Genomic DNA, 21,631 nt, shown 5'->3' on the forward strand with positions numbered 1-21,631 from the left:
AAAATCTTTAAAAAAAAATAAAAATAAAAAAACCAAAATTCTATTAATAAAAAAGATCATTTTAAATGGGAAATCTGAAGAATCATACGGTGTAATCTTTAAGTCCATAATTAAAGACCTACATATAATTATAGCAAAAGTGGAAGAATACCAAATCTTTCCACTGAAATATTTTACGGCAACAATTCCCATTTTTTTTTTTTAAGATTTTATTTATTCGACAGAGATAGAGACAGCCAGCGAGAGAGGGAACACAAACAGGGGGAGTGGGAGAGGAAGAAGCAGGCTCATAGCGGAGGAGCCTGATGTGGGGCTCGATCCCATAACGCCGGGATCACACCCTGAGCTGAAGGCAGATGCTTAACCGCTGTGCCACCCAGGCGCCCCAACAATTCCCATTTATGAAGACATAAATTTATTTAACAAAACAAATGAAAGAAAGGATGAAAAGAAAGAAAATCAGATTTCTGTGTCAATGGGACTTCAAATAAATGAATATAATTAATTTGAATGAATGAACAAATGAATTTGGAAAAAGACTACTGCTTTGGTTTTTTGACAGTTTTTGGACCTAGCATTTTAGAATCTCAGTAAAATCTTTGTTAGTTTCTGTGATAACAGATAAGGATATGTATAGTCAGCGGGTAAAAAGAGAAGAAAATACAACTGTGAATGAGCTATGTTAAATTACCATGAAAGAGAAAAACAACGAGATTTCTCTATCACCCATATTCTTGACTCAAGCACTAGTAAAGAAACTCATTTAAAAGATGGGAAAGTTCTGGGGCGCCTGGGTGGTTCAGTTGGTTAAGGGTCGGACTCTTGGTTTGGGCTCAGGTCATGATCTCAGGGTCATGAGATTGAGCCCTGAGTGGAGCTCCGTACTCAGCACAGAGTCGGCTTGAGACTCTTATGCCCCCCTCCGCCCCGTCTCCTTCCCCCTGCTCACGTTCAGTCTCTCTCAAATAAGTAAATAATATCTTTCTAAAAATAAATTAAAAAAAGATGGGAAAGTTCTGACCATACATACCAGTTTTAAGTAAGTATGCAAATTCCTACATCTCAGTGATCCTATTCGCCCCCCAACCATTCACAGCAGGTGTCCAATGTTCCACCCTTGTTCCACACCCTCTCCTCACCCTGCTCCCCCCCTCAATGATCCCCTATTTACCTCATAAGCATCTTTGATATTCAAGGGCTCACCAAGTGCTGCCACATGCCCCACAATGCCTTTGTTCCATTCTAAGCGGATACAGTTATTTGAAGCTTCCTCCAGTGTTGAACCCTCTGCAACATCAAACAGGCGGCTGATAAGAAACTTATCATTGGAGCTGTCCTCACAGACCAGAAACAGCGAATAGCGATCGGCGGAGATAAGTCCATGAATATGCAAGAAAATTTTGTGACATAAGGCTGTGACATCCAAATGACTAGAAATATCTTTCACTAATTCCAAGAGTCTTGAGCACTGGTCCCCTTCATCATTATCAAACCTTCGGGGGGTTAGAGGCATCTGTTCCTTCTTTTCTGAGTCAGCGAGGAAGCTCACAGTGCCCTCAGAATCCTTGACAACAATGGGTCTAAGAGGCCGGTCAAATTCGGAGGCAGAGATTTTCCTGGTTGGTGTTCCAGGCGCACTGCTATCTGCCCGGGGACTCTGCTGCGAGGGGCAAGAGCAAGATTCTGTGTGGCCTCTGACGCCTTCCTTGCACACAGGGATGGTGTGGACTCTCTCAGCGAACCAGGCATTGACCATTTCTCTGCAGAACAGAATGCAGACATATTAAACATTTAAGAAAGAAAGGTGGTATCCCTGAGAGCAGCTAAAAATTCTCTCACGGCAAACTGATTAGACAATAATTCAGTTTTTTTTAGAAAATAAAAATAAGGTGGTTTATTTAAGACAGTTTTATTTTGAAAAATTGAAAAGAACAATTGCTTCAATGAACATTTTAATAAATAGATTTTCAAGTATCTGATTTACAATGCATAAAGCATCAAGTCTGCTTCTCTCAAAAGCAGTCTGCATTAGCGTAAAAGACACCAAATTTGACAACAGTCTTAGGAAAACATAAATATAAAAACTAATTCCCTGTCTAAAACATACAACTTGTTCTGAAGTTAAATATTTGAAAATTTAAAACAAATATTTATCTAAATTTGGCTAGCTAATAATATGCTTAATTTTAGTTAATTTTACCTATATTGTTATATACAGATTAGATTTAGAAGGGGGGAAATATAAACAATTTGATGTGGTATGTAGAAAGATTATAGACTTCTATAAATATTATCCTAATAATGCTTGTTCAATAATAGTAAAAATTATCTGTTCTTCTAGATTATCTACTCCTGGTATGAAGGAAGAAAATCAAAATGTAAGCGATACCTAATTTTAAAAATGTAGTCCAAGAAAATTTACATTATTTGTTTTTAATGTACCTCTCTGTTAAAGAAATCCACTTGAGCTCAAGGCTTCATGGTGGGTGATTTTTTTAAAACAAAAATCAGATCATACACATCAAGATGATTGTTCAATTCCAATGATTACCCCTGGAAAAAATGTCATCTTATACCAATTCATAGTGTCATTACTTCAGACATTTTTGGAGCTCTTCTTTTGAAACTAACTTCTAAGAAAATTCATAAGGTAAATAGGATATTAGTTTCTCTAAAAGTTAGATCTTGTTTTTCACTTAGCCCTCCTCTCAAAACTAACAAACCCAAAACAAAACAAAACAAAACAAAAAAACCCCACAAAAACACAAAAAAAACCCTAGAGTAATAACGGCTACCTTAATATCTCTTATGCATAAGATCTGACTTTCTCCAAAACTCAAATTCACCTTCAAAAGACAAAAACTTGTTATCACTGACGATATTTAAAAGAATTTGCCCATAATAAAAGCAATGCAATCCCCACTCTACAATGACATATTGATTATTTTCCTAAAAGGCTAGGACAAAAAAAAGTCTGACAATGCACTATTTTGGAGAGTGTTGGTATACAGACACTCTTCAATTTTTTTGGCTATAGTAAATATTGTTACCACTCATTGGAGGTAAACAGGCAACATCTAACAAATTTTAAAATGCATTTATCCTTTGTTCCAGAGATTTTACACATGTGGCAAAGAAAGTGCCAGCATATTTACTGTAGCAGTATTTGTTGTAGCAAAGATAACAAGCTCCCTGTACCACCACTGGAAGGCTGGTTAAATACATAATGATACATTTATACAATTGAAAAACGGTTGTATGTACTGCTGTGAATAATCTCCACAATTCATTAAGTGAAAAAAGAAGAATACAAAGGGAAAAAGAAGAGACTGCCTTATTTCTGAATCTCTACTACGTCTTCTGTTTTTGAGTTATTCCCTTGATTATTTTGTTTTGAACAACAATGTATTATTTCGTAAATATCTATTACTCAGAAATAGTACCAGTCTAGAATAGAAGGGGTAAAAAAAATAATAATAACAGATATTACCAGGACGACCTCAGAATTTCAAGTGTTCGATACAGTTATAAAAGCCTTTCAAAGATTCATTTCAAAAGAAACACTTACATAACTCCCCAAAATTTCAGTAGCAGTGCCAAAGACATTGATGTCAAAAATGCATGTGAAGCTGTCAAAAATGTACAGGAAGTTTCTGAATAAAATTGTTTTGTCAAATGTAGATAGGAAAAAAGTAACTTATGTCTAAATTAACATATTTTATGCGATTTAAAGATATGCACATGTAACTTAAATTGTTAAATCAATATAAAAATAGGCGTTTGAATTATTTCAGCTACCATCCTAAAATTTAGTCCAATTTATTTCTCATCTTCTTATTGGAAAATGGTAACCAACTTTTTTTTAATCAAAATATCTACCTGACAAATCCATAGGATATCGAAACCACTTAAGACACCTTAAAATGGTGAAAACAGAATTCCTAATGGCCTACCCATCATCTTACTCCAATCTCACTCCCTGCCAGTTTTCCTCATATTAATAAAGAGAACCATCACCTCCCTAGTTACTCAAATCAACACCTAGGAATTACTCTAAATTTCTGTTTCCTTCAAATCTCACGTCCAAACCAAGTCCTGTCGATGTCACTCCTTAAACTTTACATCCCCATCTGTTCATTTCTACCTCTTGCATTACATCCTGGTCCAAGTCCACTATGGCCAACAGCCCCCCACTGGTCTCTCCATATTATACTTGCCCCCTTTCGACCCATTCTCCCCACAGCAGCCAAAGCAATCTTTAAACAAAGTACATCTTAACATCAAAATTATCCTACTTGGCTTCTCAATGATCAGAAAACAAAGCCCAAACTCTTTTAATCCCCTACCATAGTTCTACTTGCCCAGGCTGGCCTCCCCGGTGCTCCTCAAGCACCCCAAGCTCTAAGTGCCCCCAGTCCAGAATGTTCTCCCCTCACCTATGTCTGGCTGATCACAGCTTCTACATCTTCCATTCAGACAGGTCTTCCCTGGTCATGCCACCCAGACTGGCCTCTGACACGTGATGTTCTCACCTCCCAGCATCTAAATTCTTATTGCTGGATATTTTTCCTGTTTGTTAATCTGTTGTTTTCTTGCCTGTCTCCTCCAGCCAGATGTAAACGTCATCAGAGCTACTTGTCTGTCTTCGAAAATGCCTGTCTCATAGTCTGTCTACAATAAATAATTCTTGAGTGAAGTGAATGGATCAATAAGTAAGGCTCCTAAATTAACTACACCAAAAGAGAATATCTGAATGCTGGTGTATTTGTTACAGAAAATCAACACTGTGGTTTAACTACTAATATTTTTCACCTCTTGGATGTAAGCCTTACAATTGACTATGGTTAATTTACCCTCATATAACCTGCAGGGCCTACTCTATGTCTTAAATACAGCCAGTGCTTAAAAATTCTTTGTTATATGTTTTTTATTACTGTATTGTCTCACAAGTATTTTGTTTCTAGTTATTTTCTTGGTGAGATGAACTTAATATTAAATTATACAAGAAAAGCAGATCTAGTACATTCACTCATATTAACCACCAGTCATGGGGGAAGGGGATTCTCATGACCACATTATTGATTATCTGAGTCCCTGTAGTTATATGCATATTCAGGAAAACATACATTATCATAATATCAAAACAATCACTTAAGAACCAACCCACAAATAAAATTAAATCGTTTCTCACACTTCTGTCTCTTCAGACATCCCTTGAAGTTTTGCAGTGTGTGACCTGGGTGGCTATATGAAGTGGGCCTTTCCTCTTAAGACTATCAATCCTCTCCTGATAATTTTTTAATACTTCAGTCTCTATACAAATAACCTGTAAATCAAAACTCTCATATAAGATACAGAATTTCTAGAAGTAGATTAATGTTGGAGAACCATTACAATACCCTACAATTTTTTTTATAATTACATTACATTATTACACAATGCCACTGACAATTAAGGGCTATGCCCAATTAAAGACCAGCTAACGAATCAAGAAAGAATCAACAAGGATAAGGACATAACAGATACCTGAAAAGGGAATTTTATTTAAATAACTATATTCAAGATTATGAAATGTCCTTGAAAAAACTGATGAAGCCCTCAAATATTAATTTGAAAAAGGATTTTTTGAAAAGAAAAAGAAGAGACTCTAACCCTGCTGGAAAAGTCAAACATGAAGAAGTAAAGTTAATTGATTGTGGAATAGTTTTGTCAAAAATTGTTTATCTAAAATTTAGAATGGCATTTTCCTTATAATCTAAATTTTATTAAATCTAGGACAAGATTAATTTGCTTCCTTTTTTTTAATTTCTTTTTTTTTATTATGTTATGTTAGTCACCATACAGTACTTCATTAGTTTTTGATGTAGTGTTCCATGATTCATTGTTTGCGTATAACACCCAGTGCTCCATGAAATACATGCCCTCCTTAATACCCATCACTGGGCTAATCCATCCCCCCACCCCCTCCCCCATCCCCTCTAACACCCTCGGTTTGTTTCCTGGAGTCCATAGTCTCTCATGGTTCGTCTCCCTCTCTGATTTCCCTCCCTTCATTTTTCCTTTCCTTCTCCTAATATCCTCCATGGTATTCCTTTTGTTCCACCTGTAAGTGAAACCATATGATAATTGTCTTTCTCTGCTTGACTTATTTCACTTAGCATAATCCCCTCCCGTTCCATCCATGTCGACGCAAATGATGGGTATTCAACCTTTCTGATGGCTGAGTAGATTAATTTACTTTCATAATCTGTGGTTGCATTTTCAAGATAAAGTTCCAATCAAAACCTTTCCACTGATTTTTTCCTCATTTTAATTGGATTCATGTTTAAATACCCTTTTTTTAAAAAATAGAATGAATTATTCTCCTAAGGTAAAGATCTGAGTGTGTCAGGCACTGTGCTGGGCACCAGAGTCCTGAGCTCCCCAGGCAAACCACTCAGTGACTACTCCTCCAAAACTGAAGTTTATGTTGTGTTCAGGAGTTAATTTATATACATATTAGATTTTGCCATCATATGAAGTTCAATGTAAATGCATACAAATGAATAAAGATGGAAAAGATAACTGTGAACATGTCAGATATAAGGGTAAAAAGTACCAGATGGGATTCAAGAAACCTAGATGGTACTTCTGACTGGACAAATCACTCCTGTGGCTAGGACAGGATCTCTATTTTCACTTCTCTTCCTTGATTTTGTGAGATTTTGAAAAGTGCTTACATGAATGATACTGGAAAAAATGGGGGCACCATTTTATTTAAACCTGGTAAGGCAGGCATTAACAATCTTGTTTTCTAAATTATGAAGCTAAATTAAATGGCTGAACCAAAGATATTCTATCTAGTAGCAAAATCAGGGGTCAAATCCAGGTCTCCTTTTCCAAGTCTTATGGCCTGTAAGAATATAAATGTTCCCAGAACATCAACGCTTATCATGAAGGAGGCATTCTGTGACTTCTAGCTGCATCCGAAAAGAGTCAAACTCAAGTTCAAGCATACAAGGCATAGAGAGAATAAGATCACTTACAATAACACATTCTCTAACTTAATTTTTTGCACTCAGATCATAAAAAGATGGCACATTAAGCGGCTGAGGTAAAAACTGTCTCAAAGGACTTGGAGAATAAAGATCCTTAAGGATAGTCTCCTCAAAGAAATCTGACCGAATCCCATGTCTGCCTCTCTGAGACCAGGTCATGTTTTATAAATCTCAAACAATGTCCTGAAAAATAATGTATAATGAATGTGTTCAAGAGAAGAGTCATTCTTAGGGTTGCTAGATTTAGCAAATAAAAATACAGAACACCCAGTTAAAATTGAATTTCGGATAAACATGAATAATTTTTTAGTATACGTGGTATCTGAAATTCAAATTTAACTAGGTATCCTGTATTTCTTCTGACCACACCACTCATTCTATATTCTTTTCCCCAGTTGAAATTGTGGGCAGATAGACATCAAAGAAAAGGTAGGTTCTCTTCAGCATACTGATGAGTTCCAGGCTATCAAATCACTAACATTAATTTTATCATCAAAAGAGCACAAAGGACTACCACACTGTGATCCTGTGCATACTAACCGAACCTTTTGAAAGCGCATAGATTCATAATTTGTAGTATAAAATTCCTCTTTAAACCAAGTTCTTTCATTCTACTCTTAAAGCCACACCATGTATTTAACAGAGAAAAAACAAATTATAATTGACTCATGAAAGAGAGACTGATTAATTGCCAAAAATCTTTGGGACTACAAAGCATCAAGGGGCTAGGTTTTGGGGATTCCTAAATTCTAATCTAATCTAAGCATTCACTACCAATGAATTGTATGCCCAGTTGCAAACATTTTCCTCCTTTGAGTTTCAACTTCATCTTCTATAAAACAGGGAAAATACCACCTGCTCTGACTTCTTGATGAAGTGCAAGGCGCTGTCTTCAGCAGGGTATAAAGTCAAGAATACCAAACAGGCCAACAGAAGGTACTGCCAGTTCCAGCTATAAGACTACACATACGTCTTATATGTATCTACAACTTCTCTGGATGTCAAGTCTTCAGTCGTAAACATGGGCAGCTGTATTAACAGGCCACGAAGACCCCGCCCCCGCCCCAACAACGAAGGCTTACTTTCTCAACAGGCCAATGGTGATCATTAGGTCAGTGAACTCAATGTCTTTTTGCCCCTCCGCTTCCACTTTTTTAAATGGGAGAAGGACCTCCTTACTCCTTCGCTCACTGCGCAGGGCTGATACAGGAGTCAAATTAGAAAATGCTTGTAAAAGCATTTCAAAATCTCCTCCATATATTGAAGATGTTGCTATCTCCCGTACCCTTAGCACTCATTCCAATGGAGGTGCGGGGCTGGGGGGAGAAGCAGTGGGTGTTCGCATCTTCATAAAGTTCTGAGAATCAGAGAAAGGATGAGGGGGGAAAGGTGTTCGTGGTGTACAAACCTACAGGCTGAGCGGGCTAACACGGTCTGGAAACAGGCTGGCTACCGGCATTCTGACGACTCAAAGCCCTCGGCCAAACACATACTACCGAATGCCATTCTTGACAGAATCCCATGAAGTTCCCCCTCCTCCAAAACAATGAGAGTGCCATCAAAACTCTATACAAGTTGCAGCCTAACCATCTGAGTAAAAAGAAGGAGAGAGATGAAAGTTCTGCAAGGTGTTCTGACCCTGTGCTACAAGCACTAATAACTGAGCGACTCTGCTTTCGTGGATAAGCCTGTCCTTGCTAACTGCCGGCAAAGCTGGGAACAATCAAAAGCAGGGGGGGCCCCCTTGAAGTCTTTCAGTTGATTTCCCTTTACAAGGCTGTTAACGAAAGCTAACAGGCCCTAGACACTTGAAGTAAAGCCACGGCCAAGGGAAATGCAGTGAAAAGGGTGCCAAAACTTTATGCTCGATGACAAGACCCTGATGTTTAACATCCCATCCACATCAGTCCTCCTCTCCTTACCAAAATGGGTTTTATGATCCTCCGGTCCCTTATATCCTTCCTTGTTTTATGACACAAAGGATTTCTTACCTCATAAATGAGTTGTATCATACGCCCTTTTTAAACGGGTAAATTCAATTTCGTTTCGTGTTTGTTCGTTTTTAACTTTTACGGTATGTCTTAAAAGAACTAGAGAAAGGCTGGAGGGTAGCACAGTCAATGTTGGGGGTTACCCCTCTCAGGTAACGCAGTGTGAATACCACGCGTGGTCTCAACCTTAGACGCGGCTCGGGCTCACAACGGGACCCCTTCCCACGCTGAGCCAGGAAAGAGCCCAAGAGACCGATAGGAATTAGATGATAGGAAATAAAGCCGAACGACAGTTGTCAAAAACGTGCCACGAGTTGTCATAAACGTGACCTGAATTTGAAATTTCAAATCTTTTTAAATATTAAAGAATCCAATCAGAAGCTTATTATCTTAATGTTCTACTTTAAGGAAGACTCTTACTGCCCAAACTGCTCAGGCAATGGCAATTGGATTTAAAAACCCGTGTCATGCAGAATAATGTTGAACGCATTTGGATTTCACTGAGGTTCTTTATAACATGACCAGCCCTGTACCCTTCGAAATGGTGTTAAGTAGGTGGAGTGCCCTACAAAATTAAATGAGTCCATGAACTCAAAAGGCCAGGAAGCCAGGTCCTAGCAGCTGCTGCAAGAAAAGGCTGAGTTGGATATTTCTAGTTGGACATTTTGCATCTTTAGTAATGCACAGAGGGATGACCAAGTTCATTCATTCGTGAATAATAGAAAAAAAATCAAAAAAATTGGGGGTGGGGGAAAGCTTAGAAGGTGAACAGTCATTTTTTACAATTGTTGTAACAGAGTTTATTTCCTCCAAATTATAAATGTGGCAGAACTCTGTGTACTTGTATTTTTTAAGTATATGAAACGTGTATCATTCTTAAAATGATAGAGTCGACTAACTTAAATGATTTAATTTAATGGTTCAAACCTAGTAATAACTTTTTTATGGATATTTAAATAGATTTAAGTTTGTATACTGAGCGCACTTCACCTTCTTTCTAAAAATACTGTAAGTTGATTAGTAATCCTCATTGAAAAAAATGATCGGTAACTGTAAGGCACGTATGGTATTAAGAATAAAACTTTTCCTCCTTTTCCAATTTCTCATTTTCACACAAGATTATTAGAAACCCATCACAGGAAAGAAAACTACAATTGACAGTTTGTGTTCTAGAAATTTTCCACTAACCTAAACATGTCACGGCTTCCTCCAAATGCCATCTAAAAATATTAAATAGGAAATGCACAAGTATTGGCAGGACAGAGGGATGTAAACTCTTGCATAATATTTCAAATATGGTTAGCAAAAGACACACACACAGATATCTGGGTCCATAAGGACTCCATGCAGCAATAACTTTACTTTCTACCAAAGTTGAAGTGCTCATTCATCTTACAAAATGAATCTTGAAAAAGACAGAACTGCCTTAAAATATGTATTTAATATTCCAGATGTCTTAAAAGTGAAAAATGATTAAAACACTCTGTCTAGGTTTTATACAATATTTCTTGGCATCTAGAAAACTGAGGAGAAAAGAAGAAAAATTTATGAGACAAAGTAAAATTGTGATATAAACACAGGAACTCTCATAAGTTAAAAATACAATTAGATGCAACCTAATTGTAGAGCGACTAAGTTTAATGTGTTTTGTACTCTTACCTAAAATAATATATCAAAGGATAAAAATTCTTTGAAAATATACTGTACTTAGGGTATTTGTGTTCTAATACTAAAAATACAATTGTGATGGCCTAGGACCTAAATATTCAGCCATTCTATTTTAAAATGTCATTGGAGAGTTCCCACTTTTTATACTCTAAAATTATATATGGAAACTAAACCCACTTGGGCAAAGTCTCTAGGCACATCATTTAGTAATGCGCATGTAACTTTAAATGGTCCTAGGAGAAACCTGAACCTTTTCCTGAGTTAGAGTCTACATGACATTAAATCTATGAGCCCTGCTTTGCTTCCTTTACCGCTGACACTAAACTTGGTAGAGCCTGTGGGTAAGGGCCCTCGGGGGGACAGACTTAGGCTTCCACTCCAGAGGTACTTCGTTCAAACAGTAACACCTTAGGTACGGTATTCACTCTCTCCATAGAATGAAGGGTGATAATGATAAACCTTCCTCGGGTTCTTAAGAAAATTAAAGGAGGGGCGCCTGGGTGGCTCAGTAGGTTAAGCAGCTGACTCTTGATTTCGGCTCAGATCATGATCTCAGGGATCGACTGAATCCTGTGTTGGGCTCCATGCTCAGCCGGGAATCTGTTGGAGGATTCTTTCTCTCCTCCCTCCCTCTGCCCACCCACTCGTCCACACCCTCTCTCTCTCTCTTTCTCTATAGTAAATAAATAAATAAATCTTTTTAAAAAATTCAAGGAAAGTATGCATATAAAGCGACAGCATAGAGTCCGGGACACCCAAACCCTATGTCTAATACAGTGTTTAATATACGAGAGTTAATATTTTGAAGTTAATCAAACATTATTAAATGGAGTATATCTTCAAAAGCTATACTTTGTATAGCTTATATTTGTAAAAGCAAAAATAATTTATTCAGTGGGCCTATACAGAATAACTAGATGTTAGCCACTGCTTCTTCTTAAGCTCCTAGTTTAAAAGCGCTAACGTCTTTATAGAAACACTTCTATGAAAAAAATAGTTGGTTTAATGTTAGTATTTTCTCAAATTAGAACTGAAAAAACATTAAGACTCCCTAGACTAATAACTACACTTACGTACGACATAATTTTCTGAATAATATATAAAAACAAAGAGCTGAACATTGAGTTTAGAAAAATAAATGCAAGAACATAACTTGTTTTTCCATTACTACTTAAAAATTAATTTTTTTTGCAAAAATAAATTAAGAGATTTGGGGGTGATTTTTTTTCAAAATATCAAAGATAAAATAAAACTGTCAACAAATGTGAGAAAATATATAACCAATTACCTATAATGAAAACCACAGCAATATTTCATAATAACCATAATTCTAAACTGGAGAATGGTTTTAATACTAGACAAAATAATACTTTAACACTCTGCTACAGATTTGGGGACTAAAGTTGGTCTGTTTTAGTTCCTACCCTAAGCTCAATTGAAGAAATTCTCTAAGTAGCCTGAAGCCTGGGCTTCAAGGACAGCTATGCAGCAAGTCCTTGAGCAGTAACATTGGGGAGATTTGCAGGATGCCTCAGATAAAATGGAGTAAAAAGTTGCAGGCCCTGAGTAATGCACAAAACACAATGCATTCTCATGTTTTTAAGTTTACTATTAAAATGTCACCCTTTTTTCTTTCTCTCCAGTGCTCTTTTTCATAAGTCGTGTGAATTAATCACTTTAAAACCAGAATTAGGAAAAGTGTACTAATTTTCTGTCTGGAAAGGGATGGTTAAAAATTCATATGGAAATCTGCTAAAATTATCTGTAGGAAAAACACAAAAATAACTCACATAAAATAAATATAAAGTTAGACATTTTTCCTGCTCTTAGATCCTAATTTTTTAGTTTTAGTTACACGGTTTGCATAATTTGACGAGGATCCACTACTCATTTTTGGAAAGTAGTTAAAGAAGGAATCTATTCCATCTGAGAATCTGATAATCTGTGCCCTTTGTGAGAATCAAGAATGCTTCCAGCTGGGGTGCCCGGGTGGCTCAGTCAGTTAAACAGCTGCCTTAGGCCGAGGCTGAGGTCAAGATCCTGGTGTCCTGGGATCAGCCCAGGGTTGGGCTCCCTGCTCAGCAGGGAGTCGGCTTCTCCCTCTCCCTCTGCAGCTCCCCCTGCTTGTGTGCGCACGCTCGCGCACGCTCTCTTTCTCTCTCTCTCTCAAATAAATTAAAAAAAAAAAAAAGAATGCTTAGAATTGAAAGAGATTTTTAAACTCACTAATGAATTTCTCTGCCTTGATTCTCTACGCCCTCCCACTTTAAAGCCCAGGGTTATTAATTTGGGCCAATCTCAAAGCTGGGGACAACACAGGGAGGTCTGGGCTCCCATTCCAATTCCCTTTTCAGAACTTCACACAAACCATAAATACTTCTATTCAAATCATTAATTTTCATGTAAAAAATAAGATCTCTTAAAATCTAATAAATCACTGTTCATTTGTTCTAATTCCCACTTACCAGAATAAAAGAATGCTATCAGAATCTGTTATTATATTTAAGGCACTGATGATTCTCAAGGTAAAATAGTACACTACTGAAATTCGCTCTAAAAAAGAGAAGGAACTACGCATTATCTCTTTTAAATTTCTTAAGAACGCTATGAAGTAAATGCTGTCCATTTTACAGAGAAGGCAGGTAAAGCACCCAAGGTCATACTCTTTGAAAGAGATAGTTCTAGGATTAAAGCTAAGATTTTTTCCTACCTAGGGCCCTTAACCACCATCAGTAGAAATCAATATTAAACAGTTCAGAACAATATTAAACAGCTCAAAATACTATATCTTTAGTATTAGAACACAAGCAGTACGTATATAGTAATATGCCCTTGGGAGCACTTGGAAATGTGGGTCATAATGATGGGGGTGCTCTGGCATTTAACGCATGGGGCGCAGGCATGTTAAACATCCTGCAATGTGTTGAACAGCTTCTCATAACAACATAAAAAGGTCATCACTGAATGCTAATAGTATCCCCACCACTTTTCCTTTTTTGGTGGGGGAGAGAGAAAGAGAGAGAGGTGGGGGACGGGGAGAGGGAGAGAGAGACTCTTAAGCAGTTTCCATGCCCAGGACCGAGCCCGACGCAGGCTCGATCTCACGACCCTGAGATCATGACCTGAGCCGAAATCAAGAGCTGGACACTTAACCAACTGAGCCACCCAGGCACCCCCAATAGCATCCCTTTTGAGAAGCATTGGTTTAGATGAAGAAAAAAATGACTATAATAGGCTATTAAATGAAACTGGGGAGATGCGGAGCACTTCCAAGTGATAGCCTCGAATAATCTCTACTCTGAGGTTACAGTGATGACTTCTCCTGGATCTGGCATGGAAAGGAAATGAATGCTCTGCTTAAAGTTATTTAGTATTTCCAAGTTTTCTCCAGCTATGAAAACATCTCAGAAGTTAACTGGGACCAAATATAAATAAAATACAGAATTGCTTCATATGGTTTTACATTCAAATTTGACTGAGAGCCGAAAGAGACATATTCTGTAATTTTCCATGCATTCACAATCACATGTGTGAAAAATGTTCCTTAAGGGAAAATCTACTTATATATGAAAGAAAACATAATAACTGACATCTATGCTATAAATACATAAACTGATTTGCTTTGCAGGTGAGATATGGGAAGACCGCACTAGACTGGCATTTTTTAATCTGAGGTATCAGAAGGCCTGAGAGTCCCAAACAAGTATGTTTTGAAGATCCGTAATTTTTCTATGAAAATGTCTTAATTTTGCATTTTCACACTGATGATAATTAAAACAAAACAAAACAAAAAAGTGAAAGAAGTATACTTTAAAAGACTCGGATGACCATCTTAAAACCAAGCACTGTCCTGTAATTTTAGCAGGTTTATATTTGTGTTTACAATCACTCTACAGCTCAGTGGTTCTAGGATAAAGAGAAAAAAAAAGAGAGACAAATTTAATATGCAAATATGCTTTCAAACCAAAAGCTGGTATGCTGTGCTACAGGAATAAAAGCTTGATGGCTGAGCAGACCCAGTGGGAGAAGTGAATCATCATTAGGCCAACTGTAGCAAAGGTGAGCTGACCTCACCAGACACTTTGTTGGGCAATAGGGGCCATATTCACTCTGCAAAGCTGATTTAATAAATGCTGTCAATTTGCATCTGGCTGGAGATGTACCATTATTATTCATAGTTACGTAAATTTATGTTGGTATTACAATTGGAAAAATGCTGTAATTATAATTAAATTATACCTCCTCTTAAGAATTCCACATTTAACTAACATTAAATAAAAGGAAGTCCAACACTAGGTATGGTAGATATCTAGAACTTCTGGGTATGTCTATATCACTTTCTTTTGGGAATTCCCTCTCCCCCCAAAGACATTTCACATTATGGGTTACCTGCCCAAACAAAGTACTTGGATAACCCTATTCTTCCGGACACAGTGATTGGTCATGTGACCCAGGCACAAGACCCAAATAACGCCAGAGTAATTTTGAGAGGACTGACACAAATAACAAGGTATTTCTCTAATAATGAGAATTTTAAGACCCACAGAAAGTTGCCCTGAAAAAGCTTCCAGCATATAAAGAAAGCATACAGAAAAAGCCAACACAGCATAGGGCCAAAAAATGGATGGCTGTATGGATGGATGGAAGGAAGAAAGGATAGATGGATGGACTGAAGGAAGGCCAGATTAAATAGATATATAGACAAGCAGAACCTTGACAATATTTGATCAGCTGAGTTTCATAACCAAACCAAACACTTAATTATGTAAGTCAATTTTGTATGAATTCAAGTAGGGTTTATATGACAAAACACTTTCTAACTAATATACTAGAGATGAATAAGAATGTCTTTCTTTAACAGAGGAACGTTACTTAAGTCTGAAAAACACTGGATTACATGATCCCCTCTTACTCTAAATTTAAAAATCCTCTGTGTGTGTGTGTTTTAAATATTTCATCAGCTTAAAAGATCAGGATCTGTTCTTACAACCTTGGCATATGTATTCAACAAAGAGTAGAAATAATGATTGCTATTTTTATAGTTATCACTAGGCATATGATATTGGGGGGGAATCTTTTTCCCCCAAGTTTAGATTTGATAAAATTATTCAGAGAAGATAATTTGCAACAAAGGTTGATTTTAAAATTCACAATCAAGGGAAAAGTCTTGAAGAATACAGAAGTTAATAATGGCACATAACACTTTAAAAAGCATGTTCAGTACAAACTACAAACCAGGGAAATAAATAAATAGATATCCTTAAGAGCTTTTTAAAAAGTTTTTTAGAATACTTATCAAAATTAAAGACTTTATTTATTTGAGTGAGACAGAGAGCGTGCGCACACTTGCACACAAGCAGGGGGAGGGGCAGAGGGAAAGGGAGAAGCAGGCTCCCCACAGAGCAGGGAGCCAGATGCAGGGCTGAACCCAGGACCGTGGGATCATGACCTGAGCTTAAGGCAGATGCTTAACCTACTGAGCCACCCAGGTGCCCCTAGCAAAATGATTCTTAAGAACTTAACACTCAGTTTGCTTTACCTGCCTTAAACATTTGGTTAGCAATAAGTATAAATTCCTACCAGTTAAAGGAAATGAATACAGCACTTACATCATGAAAAATAATATGTAATTCAAATTAAATGGAAACACCAAGTCAGTAATTATGATTACAGAGCTAAATATCAAATGAATGACTCATGTTGGAAAGACTTTCTTGAATATTTATTCCTAGGTATGTAGCTCACAGGCACTTTTTACTGAGAACCTGATATAACAGATATCTCCAAGACCACATCCATCAGCTGTAAACATGGTCAACTGAATCTACATCTGTCCAGCTAAACTAATTTCATAGGAAGTCCTGCAAAGTCAGTAACTAGCCTGCATCCTAAATTCAGAAATTAGTCATTTTTCAACCCTCCACGATCAATCAACTCAGTGATTTACTTAATTGCCCTGCAGTCCTTACCAAAGGCTTTCATCCTAGGAAGAGGTTGTCATCCTACAATCAGCTCTGAGAACAAGGAACAAATTTAACTCAACATTAACAGTTTACAGGTTTAATAAATTATTAGGTTGAAAAATGTTTGGGGGATAAACTAATAAACACCAAACAGTTCTGTGTAGTCTTTTCAATTACGGAAGAAATCTTTCCTGAGCATTATTAAAATGCATTAGGAAGTTCAAGCAAAGTTCTAAGTTAATTTGTGTTTCAAATCTAAAGGAAGAGGGGTATCTTAGAAAGACATTCTCTGTAATCAGATAAGGATGAAGGTACAAACTTTACCTATGAAACTTAAAAGCCAGTTTCAGATATTTTAAATATTTAAATATTTAGGTGGAATGACTTAAAAAGAAAATTTAGTTGCACGACATATTCAAAATGCTAAAAAGTGTACACCTTGAAGTGTTGAAAACATGGATCTTATGAAAATATTGGCTATTTCCACAGATCTGAGAAAAAGCTACTGAACTGTACTATATGCCTACTTAGTTTCTGTTAGCTAAGCAAGTAGATTTATTTCAAGATATTCATCTATGACTAATTGCCACTGCATTAATTCTACCACATTTTTAGGAATCATGACCTTGCATTGCAGACTCTAAAATGGATCTGAATTTGAAACCTTGAGAACACTAGCGATAGAAGGGAGAGAAACATCATTTTAGGGGCTCCTACAGCTTCTTCTAGGAGGAAAGAATTTGAAACACATGAGTACTTTCAGGGCACTAAAAAAGCAGCTTAAAGCTGGCCATATGAACCCTGTTTATAAACAATACAAAAAGAAAAGGTCATTACTGCATCAGAATTACCATCATAAAAATATTATAAATAATATTAAAGTCAGACTGAGTCAATAACCACAAGGTTTTATTATCTTCAACCCTAGTGACAGCTTAATAAAATATGCTTAACAAATCATTTGTCTGAAAATTGAAAATTATATTCCTATATAATTACAGAAACAGTATTTTTTAAAAGTGGATGGCAATATTTATTTTATATCTATCATCTGATTTTAATATAAATATCTTATAAATAAAAATGTTACAGGTTTTAGAGATAAGAAAAAATTATGAAAGAAAAGAAAAGAGAAGAGAAGAGAAGAGAAGAGAAGAGAAGAGAAGAGAAGAGAAAAAGAAAAATCCCAAACACAGGACCCAGAATGTCAACTAATTCGGCACAGTGTGAAATAAAAAGTCTACCATAGAAAGCTACATGGAAGTGTAAAACTTCTGTTTCTGGACTTTGATCCAAGCAGTCATAAAAACTTGTCCTCACTTAGTAACTCCTATTTCCATTATATGCCAAATATTCTCAAGCTTTTGCCTAGTACAAAACAAAGCAATAAAAAGTCAATCACGTTGACTTTACTACAATACTAAATGATCTAAAACATCACCCACAATGGCAGAAATGATTAGTAACTAATGAAAGGTAACATTATTTTAATATGCTGTCAAGAATAACAACAGCTGTTAAAGTGGCATTAGCACCCAGAAGCCTTCATTTGCAAATGCATGAAGATTAGAGCCCTTAATTAACACAGTATCTCAGCCGGGTAGAACTGCAAAGTTGTCTAGAATAGTGAGGGTGGGAGTTTCCATATGTTGTAGTTTACTAGTCTCAAATTAATTTTTATGCCAATAGATTATGTTATGAATTGTTCAACTGACACTCAAATTCACATAAACAGGCTGTGATTACTAAAAAGCAACTATGCTCCAAGCTTGTAGCTTTTAACTAGGTGCTTGCTCTGTGTTTGAAGACAGTTATAGGAAACAATGTAATATAGCAGCAGAACTGCTTCCAATGTCAACCAAAATTCACAGGTATTTAAATGAGAATTTAGGAATGCCAGAAACCTTCATTCTGTTCAATGACTACTACTCAGTACAGATCATTTCAGTCTGGGGATAGGATAAAAAAGCATGCATGAATGTCCAAAGACAACAATTAAATTAAATAATGTAAAAATAGCTCCATCAACATGCCTGTTTACAGGCACAGATGGCCAATCTAAGTGAATCCAAATTTATTTTAAATTTTAAAACATGTTAAATGTTTCTACAGAACTATCTGTTTCATGGGGTCCTGAATCACATACAGTACTCATTTTACACTTACAAAGTGTAACAAAAGGGAAAAAAGCGAAGTAACAGCTTCTAGTTAAAAAAATCCTAGCTGTAAAGTTAAAATGTCTGCAATAAGTTTTTACCACAACCATATGAATCACTGGGTTTAGAAGTTTGGTATTTTTATAATCAACTCCCGTCTAATCTCTCAATCTTAAATTTCCAGTTAATACCACCAAATATATAAGCCCAAACAGAAACCTCTGACTACACACAAACTCTAGATTATATTCTCTAAACTGACAACTTTCAGCACTTTATACTTCTTAATGAGGGCCTGTACTACTCCTAAATATTTTACACTTTCGTTTTCCAACTTATACTCAACATAAACTCTTATAAAGATATAAGAATATACGCACACACACATACATGTCATATAAAGTGGTCAGCCTACTGTCAACATCAACTATAATATAAAAACCATAACTAAAAAATAGTCTTATAAAAATTTCGGATGATCTAAATTTTACACTGAACAATGTAACTTTGAGAAATGAGGATTTTAATCCTATGCTATTTGGGAGAAAAAGTAATGTGAAAAGAAAATTAAATTTAACCCTTTCCACTTAACTTCCAATAAAATGTCACTTTCAAAGTTCTGGCAAGCTCTGAGTGAAGTGTTCTCATGTATGACTACTTAAAAACGATCACCAAACTATCCCAAGTTTCTGTCTTTAAAGGGGGGGGGGGCGGGGAAGAAGAAGACATTGACGGTGATTTGTAAGACAAATCACTTTTTTCTTTCAACTACTAATAACCTGCGTACAGAACACCTCCACAGAACACCCTGACACACTGAACAAAATCAGCCCAGCTCTCCTGCCCACTCTCCATTCAATGAGGACAGAAAAGTGGAAGTGTGCAAAGGTGAAAGGAAACTAAGGACAGATGGCCTCAGAGTAGCAGGTGACCTTTGAAAACTGGGGGCCCACAACAATCAATAATTCCAGATCTAGATGGCTTTAGTGCCTCACCCCAAACTCGCAGAAAAGTGTCCTTTGAAAAGCAATCACTTTCTTTTCAGGGTTTATCCTCCGGTTGCTCCAGATTTAGGATTTTGGATAAGACTGCCAAAGCGGGGGAGAGGACTTTAAAAGGAGGGCGGAGTAATTAAACAGAAGAGATAAGATTTGCCCTAAGCTGTCGCCTCTGTCCAAAACCCCCGAAAGTGATGAAATAGACACAAACTCGTTATTAGAAACAGCCTTAAAAAGAGCCCCTTCTAAGATCCCAAAGTAATACACCGTAAGAGAATAAAGGAAAACAAAAATATCAGACAGCTCATTTTCAATGAAGCATCCCCCCGCTGGCGTGCCCCGGGCGCCACCAACCAGCACCCAGCCCCGAGCCCCCAAGGGAAAGTGGGAAGGGGGGGATGCTGAAGGGACTACCTTGTTTTGTCTCCAAAGGGCAACATAGCAAACATGAGAAGTTCGAAGTGCAGACCATGCGGCCTCCGCAGACTCTGGACTCCAGGAGGCGCCGGGGGGCGACGACGTGCCCAGGTGAGGCAGTGACTCGAAGCCTGCTGCTCCCTTACCGACCCCGCCACCGCGCCGCCGCCCGCCGCCGCCCGCTCGCCCCGCGCTGCGCCGCCCCCTGGCGGGGAGCGCCCGGCACAGCGGAGACCGAGCGCCGGCGGGTGGGAGCCCAGCGCCGTGCCCCTGCCGGCCGCTCCACCATCACCGCCTTCAGTGCGCTTTCCTGGCGGCCAAGGCAGCCAGAGCCAACTGCCGACGGCCGCTGCCTGGAGGCGGCGGGTTCGGGACCCTTCTCCAAAGAAGCGCGTCCTGGAGTCAGCCTGAGTCCGCGTGCAGGAGCCTTGCCCGCGCCGGGCTTCTCACCAACTCAGGCTCAGGGAAGATCCGCCCGCCTCGCACTCTCCGCTCCAGCTCCTCCTTCTTCGGCTTCAGCCTCAATTCCTCCCCAACTCTACCGCGAGCGTTTCCCACGCGCGCCCCAATTGCCCCCCGGGCAGCCGCCTCCCAAAGGACAAGCTCCCTGCTCCCCGCCCTCCGCAGAGGCCGCCCCGGCGCTTGGCTCTCGACCAGGAGGAGCTGGCCTCTGGGGTCGGCTGGGGCCGCGCGGGACCCGTCAGCCCCCCGCTGTCGGCTCCCGCCGCGCCTCCCAAGCGCCCTTTGTGTGCGCGCCGCCAAGCCCTCTGCGGAGCCCTTTCAGCGGCGCCGCCTTGGGAGCAAGAGAGAGTGAAAGGAAGCGCCCGGGCCAAGCAAGGGACTGGAAGGGGGCAAAAGGCGACAGCACTTACTCTGGGAAGATTCCGGCATGTTGCTGCCTTTGGGCTTCTCGTGGTCTCGCCCCTACCCCGGCTTCCCCGCCCCGCCAAAGGCCGGGGCGAGGGGGGACGGGGGAGGAGCGGAGCCGCTGGGACCGAGTTGGAAATGGTGCTTCCGGAGCTGCAGGGAAGGGGCTCAAAAACTGTTTTGGTTTCGCTAGGGAGATTTAGGGGGACCAGGCGGCTAGAGAAGGGCTGGGGAAGGCCCGTGAGCGCGGATGTATGTAAATAATCTTGCTCTCCGGGAATACCAGGGCAGCCGGGGTGTGTTTGTGGGGGGTCCGCATGTACATTTTTGTATTTGAACTTTGTGAGCAAGTTGGATCGAATCCCACGCTTGGGCTTTTCGACTGTACTGGCCATAAAGTCGAGGTCTCTACACCCTAACAGGACCAGAGACCTACTTCAAAAGCAAAGGGCCTGGGAACAGAGGTTGTTTAATGGTAAAGGAAGAGGAAAATTCAATAAGGGGAGAGAGACGAGCCCCCAGGTCACTCTCAGC

At 38.6% G+C, this 21,631-nt stretch overlaps 1 protein-coding gene across 3 annotated transcripts in view; it reads right to left on the minus strand.

The window, feature by feature from the left end:
• Positions 1-21,631, minus strand: part of PDE5A (phosphodiesterase 5A) — a 141,439-nt gene that overhangs the window by 119,306 nt on the left and 502 nt on the right. The window contains exons 1-2 of one of the 3 annotated variants that reach the window (XM_045799067.2): positions 21,103-21,476; positions 1,172-1,760 (exon numbers count right to left, since the gene is read on the minus strand). In XM_045799067.2, the coding sequence (XP_045655023.1) occupies positions 1,172-1,756 (585 nt within the window). In that variant the 5' untranslated portion in view covers positions 1,757-1,760; positions 21,103-21,476. Of the gene's footprint in view, positions 1-1,171; positions 1,761-20,227; positions 20,812-21,102; positions 21,477-21,631 lie in introns of those variants that run through there. The other 2 variants (XM_045799066.2, XM_045799065.2) reach the window with 2 other exon arrangements.

The sequence above is a fragment of the Ursus americanus genome, chromosome 13, assembly GCF_024610735.1.
Source record: "Ursus americanus isolate L20-20 chromosome 13, mUrsAme1.1.p, whole genome shotgun sequence".
In the NCBI taxonomy this organism is placed as follows: Eukaryota; Metazoa; Chordata; class Mammalia; order Carnivora; family Ursidae; genus Ursus; species Ursus americanus.